Source organism: Anser cygnoides, chromosome 24 (assembly GCF_040182565.1).
Source record: "Anser cygnoides isolate HZ-2024a breed goose chromosome 24, Taihu_goose_T2T_genome, whole genome shotgun sequence".
Taxonomy (NCBI): Eukaryota; Metazoa; Chordata; class Aves; order Anseriformes; family Anatidae; genus Anser; species Anser cygnoides.
Genome location: NC_089896.1, coordinates 3,962,245 through 3,978,153, shown reverse-complemented (window position 1 = coordinate 3,978,153; position 15,909 = coordinate 3,962,245). Strand labels below are relative to the sequence as shown.

The window sequence follows — 15,909 nt, the reverse complement described above, 5'->3', positions numbered from 1 at the left end:
AGCAGAGCAGGATGCTGATGGCCATCAGGATGATCACTGTGTCCATCTGGAGCCCCCCCGTGTCCTTTGCCACCTCATGACCCAAACGTCCTCTGTGTGACCCCCCCGCACCTTTACCTTCGTCCATGGTAGAGCTTTCCCTGGTTAAACACCCTCCATCCGCCACGCACGTCTCTGTTCTCCCTGCCTGGGGCTGGGACAGGGACAGAGCCAAAGCCCCCACACAAGCAGGATCTGGGGTGGGGGCACAAAGGGGCTGGGCTCCCACCGGGGCTGGGGGTCCTGTGCCTGTGCAGAGCCACGTCTTCCTGCTGAGCGCCCTGCTGGCACAGCCCAGCCCTGTCCAGCGATACCAGGACACATCCCCAGGGCACCTCCCAGCGCTTGGGGTCCTCATCCTGCTGCACCCCTACAGAAATGGTGGAGGAAAGGGATCCAGAGCCCCCTCTCCTTAGCAGCATCCCGAACCGGACATGCTGCTGTCTCGGGGGGTGCAGTTACGCACCTCGCTTCTCCAAACCCGGAGCTGGGTGCTGCTTGTGGCCCTTGGTCACTAGAGGGCACTGAGCTCCCGCCCGGGGAGCAGGATTGGGCCCACACTGCACGGATGGGGGCGAGGGAGCAGCTCCCTGGCGTGGGGGGAGCCGGGCAGTGGCCAACACCAGGACAAGGAAACCAAACCCAGGCGGGGCTGGCCCCGTGCGAGGGGCCGTATCTTACACACGTACATAAATACAGTTCAGAGGGGACTGGGGAGGGGAAGGGGCTCAGCTGTGCCACCCTCCAGAGCGTCCCACGGGGTCGGCAGCGTGTCCTGCGGGGCTCCCAGGAGGGCCGTGGGGTCGGCCCCTCGGCGACGGAGGTGGTCGCGGGCATCCTTCACAGCAGCAGCCGGGGCCGAGGGGTGTCCGGCAGGGCAGGGGCAGCCCCCTACCGCTGCAGGGACGCTGGCAGGGAGGCTGACGGTGTCCTCGCCCTGCCCCGTGGCACTTACTCGGCGCCGGGGCCACGCTGCCCCCTCATAGCACCTGCACGTCCCAGATCTGCGTGGGTCGCTCCTCAGCCGCGTCCCAAATGATGGCGTGGTCCCGGTCGTACGATCGGCCGCCTGCGGAGAGGGGAGGGTTGGGGAGGGCAGAGCAGGTTGGTGCCCCATTTCCACGGGGGTCCCAGCGACAGCAGCCCCTGTGCCGGCACCACGGCCTCACCCTTTATATCGAGGATCATGTCCTCGAACATCTGGCTGCGGATCCGTCCCCGGGCGTCGATGCTCCAGGTCTGACGCGGCATCCGTGTCTCGGACCAGAGCACGGCCTTGGAGCCCTTCCCAGCCGGCCCGATGACCTGCAGGCTCATGTTGGGGGCAACCTGCGGGGAGCAGCGGTGGCCACGTCAGCCCCGTCCCCTCCACCCCATGAGGCTCAGGGCCTTCAAGCCTGGAGGGTTCCCTGTCAAACGCAGCTGGGGCTGGGGTGGGACACGCGAAAGGCAGGAAAGCAAGCGAGGGGTGGGGATGACTGGGGTGATAACAGCCCTCAGGTGGGGCAGAAATGCCTTCATGTCTCCAGGGGAAGAGAGAATCAACGTGTCTTTGGTGTCGGGGCTGAGGTTAGCCTAGGAAAAAGCTGCTGTAAGCCCTAAAAGATCACTCTGGGGTGCGTCACCCAGGTCCCCTCCGGCTCCGAGTCGCGGCTGTCACGCAATGAGCCCTGACCTGGTTTTTGAGCAGCCCGTCCTCGTAGTACCAGACGGAGCTGCTCTGCTCGCTCAGGCTGGAGACCACCACGCGCCCCGCTTTCATGTCCTCCACGTCGTCGGGGACGGACAGGTAGAGCTCCAGCTCCTTGCTCCTGATGCGGAAATAGACCCGTCTCTGCGAGGAGAGAAGCCCGTTTTGCTCGGGCTCTGCACACCGGCGTCCCCACGGCACCCAAAACCCGCGCTGCGCCGTGTCCCCGCGGTGCTGGGGTGACGGATGTGGCCCTGGCTTGTCTCTCGCAGCTGTTTTGGGCACGGCAATCCCCGGCACGACGCCGGGACGTTGTGCAAGGCGTTTGTCCCCGGGGAGCGTTTCGCCACGACGGCGGCCGCTCCCAGGGCAGGGAGCCGGGTGCCGACGACGGGCTGGCGGCACCTTTCATGGGCGAGCGCCGTCGGCGGGGTGCTGCTCCCCAAGGTCGTGCCCCGCTGCCTCCTCCGGGCCCCTTGCGTCAGGGCTGGTGACTCGAGCTCCTTGCGAGCCGCCTGCCCCCCGGGGCTGCTTTTGGGGCTCCCTGGGTGCCGGCACCCCGCGCTCACCTGGCGGATGGGGTAGAGGGACCCCACGTGCTGCAGCCCGCTGTACGTCAGCCAGTTGGTGATTTCGGTGCAGTCCAGCAGCCACTGGCGGCCTCGGAAGTCGCCGTGTTCACACAGCACCCAGCTGCGGGGATGGGAAAAGCGTGGTCAGCCCGGGCACCCGCAGAGCCCCCCCATGCGGGGCAGGGGAGAGCGGGGCCGGGGCTCACTTACATCCCGCCCTTGACGCGCACCGACAGCACGTGGTTGTTGAAGCCCTCCGCCTGGAGGCTCCGCACTTCACTGTTCAGCTCGATCTCCTTCCCCTCGAAACACTCCAGCCCGTGCAGGAAGATGGAGGGCTCCGAGAAAAACTGCGGGATGGGGCAGGAGGTGAGGGGAGAGGGGGGCAAGGAGGGGGAGCGAGCACCCGTGGGTGCAGGAGGGATCCGAGGCTGGAGAGCCAGCACTGGGGTAGCCACGGGAGGGGAAGGAGGAGGTTCCTAGGGGTTTCTGCCCCAGCAAAGGGAGAATCGTAGAATCATAGAATATCCCGAGTTGGAAGGGACCCACGAAGGATCGTCGAGTCCAGCTCCTGGCACCACACAGGTCTACCCAAAAATTCAGACCAGAGGACCGACACTCACCACCGGGACCTTCTTTAGGGACCGAATGGTGGCCGAGGACAGGCAGCCCATGGCGCCCAGCGTCGGGTACTCGCCCTCGGACAGCACGTGCTGCTCCCCGGAGAAGTCCTGGCCGTCGAACAGGATCCAGCTGGCAGAGAGGAGTGTGCCCAGGCTGACGTGGCCACCGTGCCGGGTGGGTGTCCCCTGCCCTCCCAGCGAGCCCCCATGGGTGTCCCCATGGCTGCCAGCCCCGTGCCTGGTTCTCCCTAACACCCGTTCTCCCTAACACCCATGGGTGTTGGGGTTTCCTCTTTGTCCCAGTCCCCATCCAGAGGCAGCGAGCCCCAAGGTGTCCTACCTGCCCCCGCGGACCCTGCAGGAGCGGGGCACGAAGCCATCGGGCAGGGCGCCCTGCTCGTCCTCGAAGGCGAGGTGCTCCCCCAGGAAGTCGGGCTCTGAGAAGAGCAGGATCTGGGGAGGGGGCACAAAGGGGCTCGGTGACGGGGGCGATCCCGCAAAGGGCGGCATCGCAACGAGGGACGTGTCCCCCTCCCCGTGCACCACCCCGTACCTTGGAGACGAAGTGCAGGTTGTGCTCCCCAACCTGGAAGCAAACAGAGCGGGGTTGGCTGGTGCCTTGCCCACCCGGGGGCACCCATGGGTGCATGGGGGGGTGTCTGGGTGCTCTCACCTGCAGGATGGGCTGCGCCGAGGTGATGCGGCAGTCAGCAGCGCCCCAGTCCTCGCAGTTGCGGTACACCCCCTTCTCCAGGATGTACTGCTCGCCCGAAAAGTTGGGGCCCTCGTAGGCCACCCACCTGCCGGGGGGACGCGGGTGCTGGCTCAGGCTCGGCCCCTTTGTCCCCTCTGTCCCCCTGGTCCCCCGTGCCCGCACTCACACGCCACTCAGCACGTGGATGGACTGCGTGACGGTGCCGTAGCCGGCCAGCTGCGTGTCGGGGAGCGCCTCGCTCAGCTCCACGCTGGGGCCCTCCTCGAAGTCCATGGCCTCGAAGAGCACCAGCGCCGGGTCGGAGAAGTCCTGCAGGGACAGAGGAACCCCCAAGTCCTTGGTTTGTGGTGGGGAAGGGGCCGTAGGCTGGGTGCTCTCCGCACCATGTCCCGCGTGGTGTTAGGGGCTGGTGGGAGCAGCTCTCTGCACCCAGACCTCTGTGTGCGATGAGTCTGGGGGGCTCTCAGGCCGTGCCCAGCGGGGGGATGAGGACGGGACAGGGCGGGTGGCTCCATCCCCACGCGGTGCCCTCACCGTCCGTATGAGCCGTAAGGACACCAGCTCCTTGTTGTAGCCGCCCCACTGCCTCCAGTCGTGGTACTCCCCTTCCTCCAGCAGGTACTGGTGGCCTCGGAAGCCCTCCTTCTCGTAGCCGACCCAGCTGCGTGCAGACACGCGGGCAGTGAGGTCCCCCCATCTCCAGCACGTGTCGGGACACGGGGACACTGCTCCAGTGCCACCCTCCCTGCCACGGGGACGCTACTCCCGATCATCCCACAGCCCCGGGAAGCTCCGTCCCCTTCCAGCTCTGCCTGCCCACGCCGCTCACCAGCCGCCCAGGACGCGCAGGGAGCCCAGGGTGGGCAGCGCCAGCCCGGGCAGGTTCTTCAGGTCGTAGATATCTCGGTTGACAGCAAAGCTGTGGCCCTGGAAGCCCACGTCCTCGTAGATCACCACCTGCGGCTCGCCGGGCCGCTCCACGACGGGGCAGCCCTGGAAGGAGAGGAGCCCCGGTGAGAAGGCAGCAGCAAGGGGACGCGCTCAGGATGCGGCCCCGCGGCAGGCAGCGCTCACCAGCCTGATGGGGTGCATGGAGCAGATGGACGGATCCTTCGCTCCCCACGCCTTTAAGCTGGGGTACCCGCCCGGCTCCAAGACGTAGGGGTCATCGTCGAAGAAAGGCTTGGAGTAAACCAGCCACCTGGGGAAGAAACACCCAAACGCTCGAGGGCGGCCGCTAGCGCCCTGGGGTGGCAGCACCCCGGGGTGGCAGCGCCCCGAGCCCAGTGCACCCCGCTCACAGCCCCGAGTGGACGATGATGGAGGAGGCGGCGAGCGCCTGGCCGCCCACGCGCGTGTCCTCGGCCGAGTCGGTGAAATTCAGCCTGGCGCCCTCGCCGTTCTCCTCCGCAAACAGGCTGATCTCAGGGGTGCGGTAGTCCTGCCGGGGGGGGGGGGGGGGCAGCGTGAGGGGGACCCCCAGTGCCCCCCATTTTCTGGGTGCCGAGGGAAGGGGCCGTGCGCTCACCCGCACCACCCTCTTGAAGGAGCCGATGCGGAAGGGGCGGCTGCCGCGGGGCTCCTTGCTCTGCCCGTAGGCCGTCCAGGGGTTGTCGATCTCCACGTCCCCCTCCGCCAGCACGCACTTGCGCCCGTGGAACCGCGGCTTCTCGTACATCACCCACCTGCCAGCGGGGCGGGAGCACCAGGGGGAAAATCCCCCCACGCCCCCGTTCATTTGGTTACCGCCGCGCGCCCGGCCCTGGGTAATGGCAGGGTGCGGGATGCCGCCGGCCCGGCCACCAGGAGCCTCCGGCAGCACAGCGGGGTGGGGACATCGTGCCGCCGCGATGCTGGCTCGTGGCCACGGTCGTTAGCAGCAGCAGGACGGCCACTGATGAACCCCGGGCGGTGACCTGGTGGCCTCCACCCCGGCCACGGGCAGTGCCGGCCCCGGCCGAGCTCTCCCTCCGCGTCCCCGCGCCAGTGCCACCCTGTGTCACGTCCCCGCGCCGCCACCGGCCCCTACCCGCCGCGGATGACCCTGATGGAGATGGTGTGCGAGAGCTCCCAGGACGTGGCGTCGGGGACGTCGCCCCAGATCTCCCGCCTGTGTCCCGCGAAGCCGGCCTCGGAGAAGAGGACGATCTGGGAGGGGTGACAGCAGAGGTGCTACGGCACCGCGGCACCGGGACGGCCAGCCCGGCCCCGGCCACACACCCCGTACCTTGCCGGGTCTCGTGTTGATCTTCTCGAAGCCCTCCTTGTCCTCCTGCTGCGGACAGCCGAGGACACCGGCGCGTGAGGAGCGCAGGGCGATGTCGCCCACACCAGCCATCGCCGCAGCCCGAGGAAGCAGCAGCTGCGGCCTCACGTCTGCAGCCTGCGGATCCCTCCCACCGCCCCGAGCAGCCACACCTCGACATTCCTGCACCTCCAGGACCGGCCTCTTCGCCCGGCCCCTGCCCTCCATCACCCGGCCTGGTACCCTCCCATCACCAGTGCCGGTACCTTCCCATCCCAGCACCCTCCTGTCACCTGTCCCAGTACCCAACCATCCCGGTACCCTCCCATCACCAGTACCGGTACCTTCCCATCCCAGCACCCTCCCGTCACCCATCCCAGTACCCTCTCACCCCATTACCTTCCCATCGCAGTACCCTCCCCTCACACTGGGACCTTTCCCAACCCAGCCGCTCCTCTGGGAAGCACCAGCCATAGACTGGAAGCAGGAGAAGCTGCTTGGGGGGATTCAGACGTGACACCGAGCCAGACCCCACCACCTCCCATGTGCCAGGCAGGGCAGGGCATCCCCAGGGGCCGTGCGATGGACATCACTCACCGGGACATCAGCGGGGCACGGGGCCATGGTGCTCTCCGGCTCTTCGGTGACAGGCGGGACGTGGCCAAGGCTCGGGGCTTCCAGCTCAACCGCCTCAGTGCCAGGGTGCTCGCTGGTGCCCGTCCCACCGGGGACCCCGCCGGGGGGTGAGCTCTGGTCCCGCCGGTCCCTGCAGAGTGGGGCGGCGGCGGGGGCGACGAAGCGGCTGTAGAGCACGCTGTTGTCCAGGCGCGAGTAGGGCTTGGCCTCGTCCGCCGCGGCCGCCCGGTGCTCCAGGAAGTCGGAGAGCAGCGCCATGCCCTTGAGGACGTTCCCTCGGAAGAGCACGCTCCGCTCGCCCGCCGCCCTGCCCTGCGCCCCTTTGCTTCTCTCCTTCTCTCCCTCCAGCCTCGGCCCCCCCAGGAGCGTGTCCGGCTCCCCGTTGCTGGTGCCACGGCGGGGCCCCCGCGACGCCCTCTCTCCGGGGCTCAGGTAGGGGTTCTCGATCTCCTCCTCCTCCTCCTCCTCGAGGCTCCTGCTGCTCTCCGGGGGGGGCTCTGCCCGCCGCCCCCCGCCGCCCCGCGCCAGCAGCTCCCGCAGGGCGTCCGGCAGCGAGACGGGGGCGCGCGGGGCCACGCGGTCCTCGTGGATGGGCGGCAGCGCCGCGCAGCGACCCAGCGCCGAGGGCCGGGGCTGGCGCGGGGCCTTGGGCGCCTTCCGCATCTCCGAGGGCTCCATGTTGCGCAGCGTGTCCACGAAGATCTCCATGTCCACCACCAGCTCGGGGTCCTCCTCCGCCATGTCCGGGGGGCTCTCAGGCAGTGGGGAAGGGGCTGGGGGGTTCTGCGGGGGCTCTGGGGTGCTCTCAGGTTGGGGCTCTGGGGTGCTCTCAGGCTCGGGCTCCGGGATGCTCTCCGTGGGGGGCTCTGGGATGTTCTCAGGTTGGGGATCTGGGATGGTCTCCGTTGGGGGCTCTGGGATGGTCTCTGTGGGGGGCTCAGGGATGCTCTCAGGCCCTTGGACCATGCTTTGGGGGTCCCCCGACATTTCACCCTCCTCCTTCTCAACTTCTGCACCCTTTGGAGATGCTCGTGCTTCAGGTAAGGGCTCAGGACCATTGCTCACCTCCAAGGAGAGGTTTTCGGGGGTGCCATCAGCTCCCCCAGAGCTCTCTGTCCTGGGCGGCGTGGCCAAACCAGTGCCGTCCCCATCCGCCGTGCCTCCCTCTCCCACACCAGCCTGATCTGCCTGGCTGCTGACGTCCTCTGGGGGATGCTGGGCACTGGTTTTACTGGTTTGTGGGTCCTGGGGCCTGTCGCCATCTCTTGATGCCGCGTTCACCGTCACGGCTTCAGCTTGCCTCGAACATTTCTCCCCGGGGGCTCCCCCAGCACCCGAGGCGCCCGGCGAGCTTCCCGTGCGTGCCGCGACCTCAGCGGAGCCACCACCATCCTGCTCGCAGCTCTCCCTCTGCGACGGGGACGTGGTGGTGCTGGCAGCCTTGTGCAGCCCGTTTTGGGCTCTCCTCCCCTCTGCGCCCCCCAGCTTAGGGCCGACTCCCTCCTTGCCCGCCCGCAGCACCGTGACGTGCCTGGGCCTGGGCTCGGTCGCGCCGGAGCCGTCACGGGGCGAGCGGTGGCAGGGGGCTGCGGCGGCCGCGGGGCCGGCAGGGAGGAGGGCGCCGTGCATGTAGCTCTCCCGGTGCACGGGGATGTCCCGGGGCGCAGCCGCCGGTGCCGTGCCGTTGTCATCCCCCCCCTTCTCGTCCTTCTGCCGGGGTTTCTGAGCGGGCGAGTAGACCTGCGAGAAGACGGGGCCGTGCGCGGTGAAGTCCTTGAGGATGCTGACGGAGGACGAGCATCCCCGGTGCGCCACGGGGGCCGGCCCGGCCGACGTCTTCTCCACGATCTCCCGCTCCCAGGCCTGCAGCAGCAGGGAGACGCGGGAGGGGCTGCCGTCGCGGGCCCCCCCGGCCGTCGCCTGCTCCAGCCGTCGCGACACCAGCGAGACCTTCTGGAAGCGGGACCGGCCCTCGGGTCCCGGTGGCGGTTGCTTCATGCTCAGCTCGGTGCTGGAGACGAGGCCCCTCGCCTTGCTGTGCCGGAGTGGTGAATCCATGCCGGGGGGGCTGCGGCCCCCGCCACCTCGCCTGGGCCCCCGCTGCGGTGCTGGGGCTGTCGGTGCTGCGGGGAGAGGCACCAGAAATCGGACTGTGGGGCACCCGAGCTGAAACCCTCTGGGATCCACCCTTGTGCCCACCCTTCTAGACCCTAAACCGCCCTATACATCCCTGTGGTCCTTTTAGGATGTTTTAAGGGGGGATCCCATGCATACAGGAGGTGGCTTTGGGGATCCCAAATGCATCTCAAGCATCTCTTGGGACGCTCACACCCTCCTGGCACACGCAGGACGTGTGGGACACCACCACCCCCTCTGCCTGCACGTCCCAGCGCTCCTGTGGCCAGCACACGGGGAGCTGCGCCGCGCCACCGAGGCAGGATGCGGCCAGCCCGGGCCATGCCCCAGGCCGGGCCGTGCCCCGAGCTGCGGGATGAGTCAGGAGGGCGCAGGGCTGCGCCGAGTCAGCAAGCACAGCAAACAAACAAGCCCAAAAAATAACAGGGAGGCAGCTCCGCGGGGTGAAAAGGCTTCGCCAGGGCTGTGCCGCAGCCGCTGCACCCATGGGGTTTTGCAGGAGGAGGTGGGGACCTGGGCAGCACCCTCCCTGCATCGGGGCAAAGGTGGGATCGCTCCAGCTGCCTCTGCAGCCTCATTGGCACGAGAAAACGAGCTGTGCTAATTACCCACCGCTTGCACCCTGAGCAGAGTGGGCACCCAGCACCCAGCTCCTGCACCGGGCATCACCCCCCGGCCCCTGGTGCGCGCCGGGGAGGTCACGGGCACCCCGGGGCCCCGGCTTGTGGGGAGGCCGGCGGAGGCGACGCCGTGCCGAGGCTGCGTGACCGCCCCAGAAGGGTTTTATTGCTGTGTTTGGGATACGGAAAGCAGCTGACGAGGCAGCTGCGTGTGAGTGAGCCGGAAGCGTGGCAGCATTTCGGCATCTCCCAGTTACGAGCTGCGCGGTGTCACCAGCCCTGTGAGGCTGCGGGGGCTGCAGGAGGATCAGGGGCTTGGGCACAGCCCAGGGAGAGGCCAAATTTGGGGCTTTCCTGGCTGGGGATGGGGGAAAACCTCCCCGGGCTGATTTTTCCGGGCCGGGACCTGAGATTTCCTTGGGGAGGAGTCCCCCATCCTTGGGGTCAGCGCTGGGGGTTCCCGACCATGGGGATAGCCTCATCCTGCACTGCCCAGGCCTGGATGTTTCCAAGCCCTACTGCCTCCAGGCTGGCCTTCACCAGGACATTTTGGGGGTGCCGGGGCCAGGCAGGGGAGTGCAGGGTGCAGGCAGCTGCCCGCCCCTCCTGCCTGCCCGCCACGCACCCTCCGCGTCTCGCGCGCCCCGGCCCGGCAGGTCTTTCCAGTAGAGATAGGAAGGGTTGGTGTCATTTTCCAGGAGGCGAGGAGCCCTCGTCTGGGACAGCGAGCACGGCTGGAGGCTGGGATGAGCCCAGGCAGGGTCACGCACCTGCACCAGCAAAGCCACAGCTGGATGCGGACCCGCAGGGCCGCAGCTGGACCCGCAGGGCCACCGCAAGTCCCAGGTGGAAAAGGGACCGGTGGAGGCATGCTGGGGACCACGGGTGGCTTTAGGCTGGAAGGGAGCCCCAGCGCCACGACCACAGGGTCACCCTGGGACCCCGGGGCTGGGGACGCTCCTGATCCTGGCTGTGACAAGGGGGGGAACACGGGGACACAAGGACACGGACCCCTCTTTGCTGTGCCACCTTCCCCGTGAAGCCGGCGTCACCGCGCCGCCTGGCTCCTGATTTCATCCCCAGCTTGCTTCAGCCCCGGTTTCTCAAGCACTCGCCGGCGGTGCTCAGCCGTCCCCGCCGTGCCCATGGCCCCAGGTGGCACAGGGATGGGGACACCGGGGTGCTGGGAGGCTCTGACTCAGCACCACGGCTGACTCTTGCCCCGAGCTGGATTTCCAAAGATCTCCAGGTCAGCGTCTCCCAGCCCTCCGCACCCCGCGCCCGTAGCAGGATCCGGCACCCAGCGACACCCGGGGTGCCAGCGGTGCTGGGGGTGAGCCAGCGCCGGGCTCCCCTGCCTGGCACCAGCACCCTGGATGGAGGCAGGTGCAGGATGCGGCCACCCAGCCGAGCCATTGTGCACGCCGGGACACGCTGCGGCGAAACCGAGCCGTATTGTCGCAACGGGCACCTGGCACGGCCAATTAATCACCCCGTCCCACCCAGGTGAAGGCGCTCGGCTCATTTGTCAGCTCCTGGCACTCCGCAGGGTCTCGGAGCAGCCAGGCTGGGGCTCTGAGCACCCAATTTAAAAGGCAAAAGGTGAGGGCAGCGGCTGCCGGGTGGCAGCGACCTGCGGCCAGCTTTGAGCCGGTGGCCACAGAGAAAGCGGGGCCCGCGGACACGCCGGGATGCACCCGAGGGCTGTGGGTGAGCGCGGACCTGCCACCTTCAGGAAAATCAGGACTTTGGTTTGGGCGGCTGCTGCTCAGATTGGGGTTAATAATTAGGGCAGGGCGATTTCCATTTCCCCTGCTGCCCGGTGCGGAGGTGTCACGGGCAGCCCCCAGCCACGAGCCCTGCGGAGAGGAGGGGATGGGGGCGGCCAGGCCCCCGTGACCCCCAGCCACGAGGCCACCGGAGGTGGGTGAGCCCCGGTTTGTCCCCAGTGGGTCCGGTGACACACTCTGATGTGGGAGTGGGGCTAAACCCTTGAAGAGGTTGGAGCTGAGAGGGGCTCAGCCCCCATCCCCGTCCCCAGCGATGCTGGCTCAGCTGGGAGCCCCAGCACAGCGCCGCCACACCGGGGCACGGCTCCGGCCGCGGTGCCGCTGGCAGCAGGTGCCTTCCCGCTCCTGGCACGGCACCGCCGCCCTTCCCACCACCGCCACGCGCCCCGGCAGCACCCACGGGCCCCAAACCCGCACCCCCACGTACCTGCTGGCCGAGGGTCCTGGTGGGCGCCGGGCTGGCCGTGCCGAGGGCGCCGTGCGGGGCTCGGGGTGCTGCTCCCTGCACCGGCACGCCGCGGCTGGGCGGACCGGCAGAGTCACCCGGCGAGCACCCAGCCCTCGCCGAGCACCCAGCCCTGGCGAGCGGAGGTTTGGCATTCCTCAGGTGCTGACAGCCGGGGAGCCGGTCGGGCTGGTTCCCCAGCACCCTGCTCCTCTCCTTCCTGCGACTCAGCAGCGCCGGCGGGGAGACCGGCCCGCCCGGGTTGGCGGGGCCCCCCCCGGACCCCCTGCCCCGCCGACCCTTCCCCTGCCACCTCCGTGGGGGCTCCGTGGCTCCCGTGGCTCCCGCCCGCTGGCCGCCTCTGACCACCGGGATCCTTTCAGTGCCACCTCTGGGGTCCCAACGCTGTGCCGAGGCGCTGGGGGGGGCCCGTGGCCACCACCACAGCTGAATTAGTTGCCAGCCCTGGCCAGGGGCAGCTCGCTCCGCACCGTGCCTGCCCACAGCATGCAGAGGGCCAGGGCAGGCTGCACGGCCACCGTGGCTGTCCCACTGCTGCCACCAAGCCAGGCCACCGTCCCCGTGCCACACCGGCCTCGCACGTCCCGCAGGGCCCCAAGGGGCTGAGCGCTGGCTTGGGGACACAGCAGTGGTCACGGTGGCCCTGGGCCACCGCAGGAGACCTGGCCCGGGGCGCGGGCGCGGGGCCCTTTCCTGGAAGGGCTCAGGGCACTGGCAGAGCCAGCACCCGCCCTGGATCCTCGCCCTGCCCCTCCCGCTCCGCCCCAGCACCCGCGGGTGCCCTGCCGAGCCGTGCCAGCCTCGCCCCAGGCCACCGCTCCCGGCCACCGCCCGGGGAGCCGCTCGGCCACCGCCAGCTCGGTGCGCGCAGCCACGACGCAGCTCCAGTGGGGAGCCTGGGGCACCCCGGTCCCACCGCACCTCGGCCAGGAGTTTCAGGGTCCCGATGGGCCCCGGGAGCTCGTGGCTCTGCCGTTCTCCACCCACCTTCACCGATGCCGGCCGGACTCTGCCCTGTCCGTCCCCGCTGCAGCCACGGGCTGGGGTTGTGAAAGCCCCGGAGCAAAGCCCCAGCGCGGGGTCCAGCCCGGGGATGGGGTCTCCGGCACAGGAGGGTGCCGGGACCAAAGGTTGGCGCACCCAGGCTGGGGCCGCGGCACCGCGGGAGCTCAGCCCGGTTATTTGGAGAGCAAACAAGGCCCCAGGGACCAGCAGGCCAGATCCAACGGCAGGAATTTTTACTGAACAAAAACACGGGAATGATGCCATAATAATGTCCCCAGCCCCGCAGCGGGTGAGGGTGGGCAGGGCCACGTCCCCACAGGCACCACGGAGCTGGGGGTGTGCCAGCGATGGAGGGGGCTGAGAAATTAAAACATGAACAGAAATTAGAAAACAGAAATTAAACCTTTTTCCATGGAAAGGGGCGTTTGCGGCACAAAGGCACGGCTTCAGCTCAGACCAGCCACAACGGGGCACGCGGCTGCCTCCAGGGGCCACCAAAGCGGGGCCAGGCAGGCACAGGGCACCCCACGTGCGCCCCTGCCCACCCGGGCACCCCCGTCCCCCCCTCCCCCAGCACCCAGCCCCGCAGCAGTGCCGCAGGGCAGCTCTGCCCTTCCTCCTTCTCCTCCTCCTCCTCTTCCTCCCGTTGCAGCCACCCCATGCCCAGGCTGAAGCATCCCAGGGTTTGCACGAGGAGGCTCTGGGGGTCGGGGGGGGGCACGGGGCAGGTGCCAGCACTCGCACGGGCACCGGCAGAGCTGGAGATGGACGCGTGGGGAGAAGCGGCCGGGGCAGAGGTGGCACTGGGTGGGGTCCCGGCCCGCGTGCAGCCGCTGGTGCGTCTTCAGGTTGCTGCTGCTGCGGAAGCGCTTGCAGCACATCTGCGGGGAGAAAGGATGGGGGGGGGGGGGGGGGGCTCGAGGGGTGCTGCGTCCCCGCTTCGTGTCCCCCAAAGCCCTCCTCGTGCACCCACCGGGCACTGGTGCGGCTTCTCGCCGGTGTGCACCAGGCGGTGCTTCTGCAGGTGGGCCAGCTGCGTGAAGCGCTTGGTGCACAGCGCGCACTGGAAGGGCCGCTCGCCGCTGTGCACCCGCAGGTGGACCTGGGGGGGAGGCAGGGGGCTGGGGGGGGAACGGAGCACCCAGGGGACCCTGGGCTCCAGACATTCCCCCCCCACCCCCCATGGGAGCAGCCCCCGGGGTACGGCTGGAGATCCCAGTGCTTCGTGCCGATGGGGGGAAACTGAGGCACAGAGCAAGGAGCCCAACCTGCTGGGGTGATCCCCTGCTGTGCCTTGTCCCCAAAGCCCGAAGGAGGGAGGAGGGATGTGCTGCTGGCCTGGGGATGAGGAGCGGGGCCCCCCCCCCCCGATACCTTGAGGTTGGAGAGCTGCCTGAAGCGCTTGCTGCAGACGCGGCACTCGTACTTGTTCCTGCTGTCCTGCTTCCCCCGCGGCCCCAGTGTGGCTCGGGCGGGTGGCTTGGCCGGGCAGGCGGGGGCTTTTTGGGGTGGCGGGCACCCACCCCCTGTGGGGAGGGGCAGAAAAGCCACCGGTGCCTTCTGCAGCTCAGGCACCCGCTGCCTGCGTGGGGCCGGGACGGTGCCGTGCGTCCCCAGGGGGGGCGGCAGCTGCAGGAGGGCACCGCAGCCCGTGCCACCCCGCGGAGGTGACACCAGGGCCCGCGTGTCACCCAGCGGGGCGAGGGGTGGTGCAGGGTGCGGGGCCAGCAGGAACGGGGGGCAGCGGGTGCCGCAGGGGCAGGGCTGGGGCACGAGGAGGGGGCAGAGGCTGCCCGGGTGCAGCCGCAGCCCCTTGGGCACCGCGGGGGGCGGCCGAGCCCCCGCCAGCACCGGCTCCTTCATCGGCTCCGGCGTTTGCTCTGGGGTTTTGTGCAGCCCTTTGGCCTCGGCTCTCATCTCCTCCTCCTCCTCCTCGGTGCTGCCGATGGGGATGTCTTTGGCGTAGAGCACCCACACTGTAGGGGGGGGGCAGTCCTGCGGGGGTCCCGGCTGCCCTGGTGTCCCGGGGGGCTGTGGGCAGAGGAGAGGGTGGGGATGCTCGCGGTGACCCTGCAGGGGGACAGAGACACGAGATGGCGGAGCAGGAGCACGGCTGCGTCCGTGGGACAGGCGGAGGCACTCGCCGCGGGGTCTGCAGAAGCCACAAGTGCAGGAGGGTAAGAAGGGGACGCGGGGAGGGGGCTCTGCGGGCAGCAATGCGTCCGCTGAGCTCTCGGCCCCTGGGGAGGAAGGCACGAGCAGAACCCAGCGGGGAACGACCCCGAGCCCTGCTGCACCCTCACCGGCCAGCCCCGGCCGCAGGCTGCAGGCACCGATGGTGCCGGGGCAGAGCAGGAGGTGAGGGGCTCGTGCACGGGGGTCCCGTCGCCCATCCAGGAGCTGTGGGGGGCCGGGGGGGCTGCTGGGGACCCCCTCCAGGCCCGGTGACCTGCGGGGGTGCAGGGACCTCGCAGCCACCAGCAGCTCTGCGGGGTTTCTCCGTCCCGGTTTAGCTCGGCGAGCGGGGAGGGCGGCGTGGGCTGGGTGCTGCCCGCATGGCCGCCGCAGGGCTGTTGCCTTCTGAGAACGGGGAAAACTGGGGGGAGCGGCTCCACGGCGGCCCCCCCGGCAGCAGAAAGCCTCGGGGGGGGGGGGGTGGCAGGGGACGCGGTGCTCGGCTCGTTGGCTGTCCCACCGCAGCCCTGCCTCAGTTTCCCCCGTGCAGTAGCACCCAGTAGGGCTGAGCTGGGGGGGCACAGCCCTGTCTGCCCGCCCCGCAGGCAGCGGTGCCCCCACCTTGGTGCCAGCACCGGCACGGCGAGCAGGGAGCAGGGAGCCACCGCACCACCAAGCCGCTGACCCACAGCACCCACCCAAATCCCCTCCCCGTGGGTGCTCCCCAGCACCCAGTGCCCAAACCGGGACCCAGATGGGGGCGATGCCCCCCCACCCAGGGCACAGCGAGGGGGCGGTGTCGGTGTCCTGGGGGGAAATCCGTGCCCCAAATGGCTCCACTGAGCCCAGCAAGGGGTAAATGGGGCCGGCTGCTGGGCACCGCGGTGCTGCCCTGGCGCGGCTGGGGACAGCGCTCTGACAGGTCTGCACCCCGCCACCTGCTGACCCCAGACTCCAGAAAATCCATTACCAGGGCAAAATGTGGCTTTTGGGGGGGCTGAAGCCAAATGCAGACCTGCCAGGTGTGAACCGGGGGTCTGGCAGGGAGCGGAGCCGGGGCTGGGAGCGTGCGGGCACGGCGGGGCCCTCGGCTCGGCTCTGAGCCCTGCCCCGCTCCCCCTGTCCTCAGAAGGGAAACCAGACCCTATTTCCCCCCCCAAAGTGCTTATGTTTGGGGTAACCAACCCCAAGGCAACG

At 69.2% G+C, this 15,909-nt stretch overlaps 2 protein-coding genes across 4 annotated transcripts; both read right to left on the bottom strand.

Moving 5' to 3' along the window:
* Positions 1-686: 686 nt before the first annotated feature.
* On the bottom strand, positions 687-11,690 carry CRYBG2 (crystallin beta-gamma domain containing 2). 3 transcript variants are annotated; one of them, XM_048073119.2, is made up of 19 exons: positions 11,494-11,687; positions 6,482-8,643; positions 5,867-5,911; positions 5,669-5,787; positions 5,168-5,324; positions 4,941-5,080; positions 4,714-4,840; positions 4,469-4,632; positions 4,174-4,300; positions 3,806-3,948; positions 3,598-3,724; positions 3,478-3,510; positions 3,265-3,377; positions 2,925-3,054; positions 2,512-2,651; positions 2,299-2,422; positions 1,715-1,873; positions 1,209-1,368; positions 687-1,108 (listed from the first exon to the last, which is right to left on the bottom strand). In XM_048073119.2, exons 2-19 carry the CDS (start codon positions 8,576-8,578, stop codon positions 1,020-1,022), a joined length of 4,194 nt encoding a protein of 1,397 aa, XP_047929076.2. In that variant the 5' UTR covers positions 8,579-8,643; positions 11,494-11,687; the 3' UTR covers positions 687-1,019. The 3 variants fall into 3 exon arrangements, with proteins under 3 accessions (XP_047929076.2, XP_047929075.2, XP_066838473.1); XM_048073118.2 differs by having other exon boundaries at positions 5,867-5,914; positions 11,494-11,684; XM_066982372.1 differs by lacking the exons at positions 687-1,108; positions 1,209-1,368 and adding an exon at positions 1,375-1,614 and having other exon boundaries at positions 5,867-5,914; positions 11,494-11,690.
* A 747-nt stretch (positions 11,691-12,437) lies between these two features.
* On the bottom strand, positions 12,438-14,930 carry ZNF683 (zinc finger protein 683). The gene is made up of 4 exons (XM_066982798.1): positions 14,841-14,930; positions 13,912-14,607; positions 13,511-13,639; positions 12,438-13,418 (listed from the first exon to the last, which is right to left on the bottom strand). Exons 1-4 carry the CDS (start codon positions 14,928-14,930, stop codon positions 12,984-12,986), a joined length of 1,350 nt encoding a protein of 449 aa, XP_066838899.1. The 3' UTR covers positions 12,438-12,983.
* Between the last annotated feature and the right edge of the window lie 979 nt (positions 14,931-15,909).

Bases quoted from the DNA above. Each gene is read 5' to 3' on its own strand.
- ZNF683 (XM_066982798.1), bottom strand. From the start codon at position 14,930: ATGGGCGACGGGACCCCCGTGCACGAGCCCCTCACCTCCTGCTCTGCC. The intron at 13,640-13,911 runs GTATCGGGGGGG...CCTCCCCCCCAG, and splicing joins GGCAGCTCTCCAACCTCAAG to GTCCACCTGCGGGTGCACAG. The intron at 13,419-13,510 runs GTGGGTGCACGA...TTCTCCCCGCAG, and splicing joins AGAAGCCGCACCAGTGCCCG to ATGTGCTGCAAGCGCTTCCG.
- CRYBG2 (XM_048073118.2), bottom strand. From the start codon at position 8,578: ATGGATTCACCACTCCGGCACAGCAAGGCGAGGGGCCTCGTCTCCAGC. The intron at 5,325-5,668 runs GTAGGGGCCGGT...CCCCGCTGGCAG, and splicing joins ATCAGGGTCATCCGCGGCGG to GTGGGTGATGTACGAGAAGC. The intron at 4,301-4,468 runs GTGAGCGGCGTG...GTCTGCACGCAG, and splicing joins CTGCGCGTCCTGGGCGGCTG to CTGGGTCGGCTACGAGAAGG.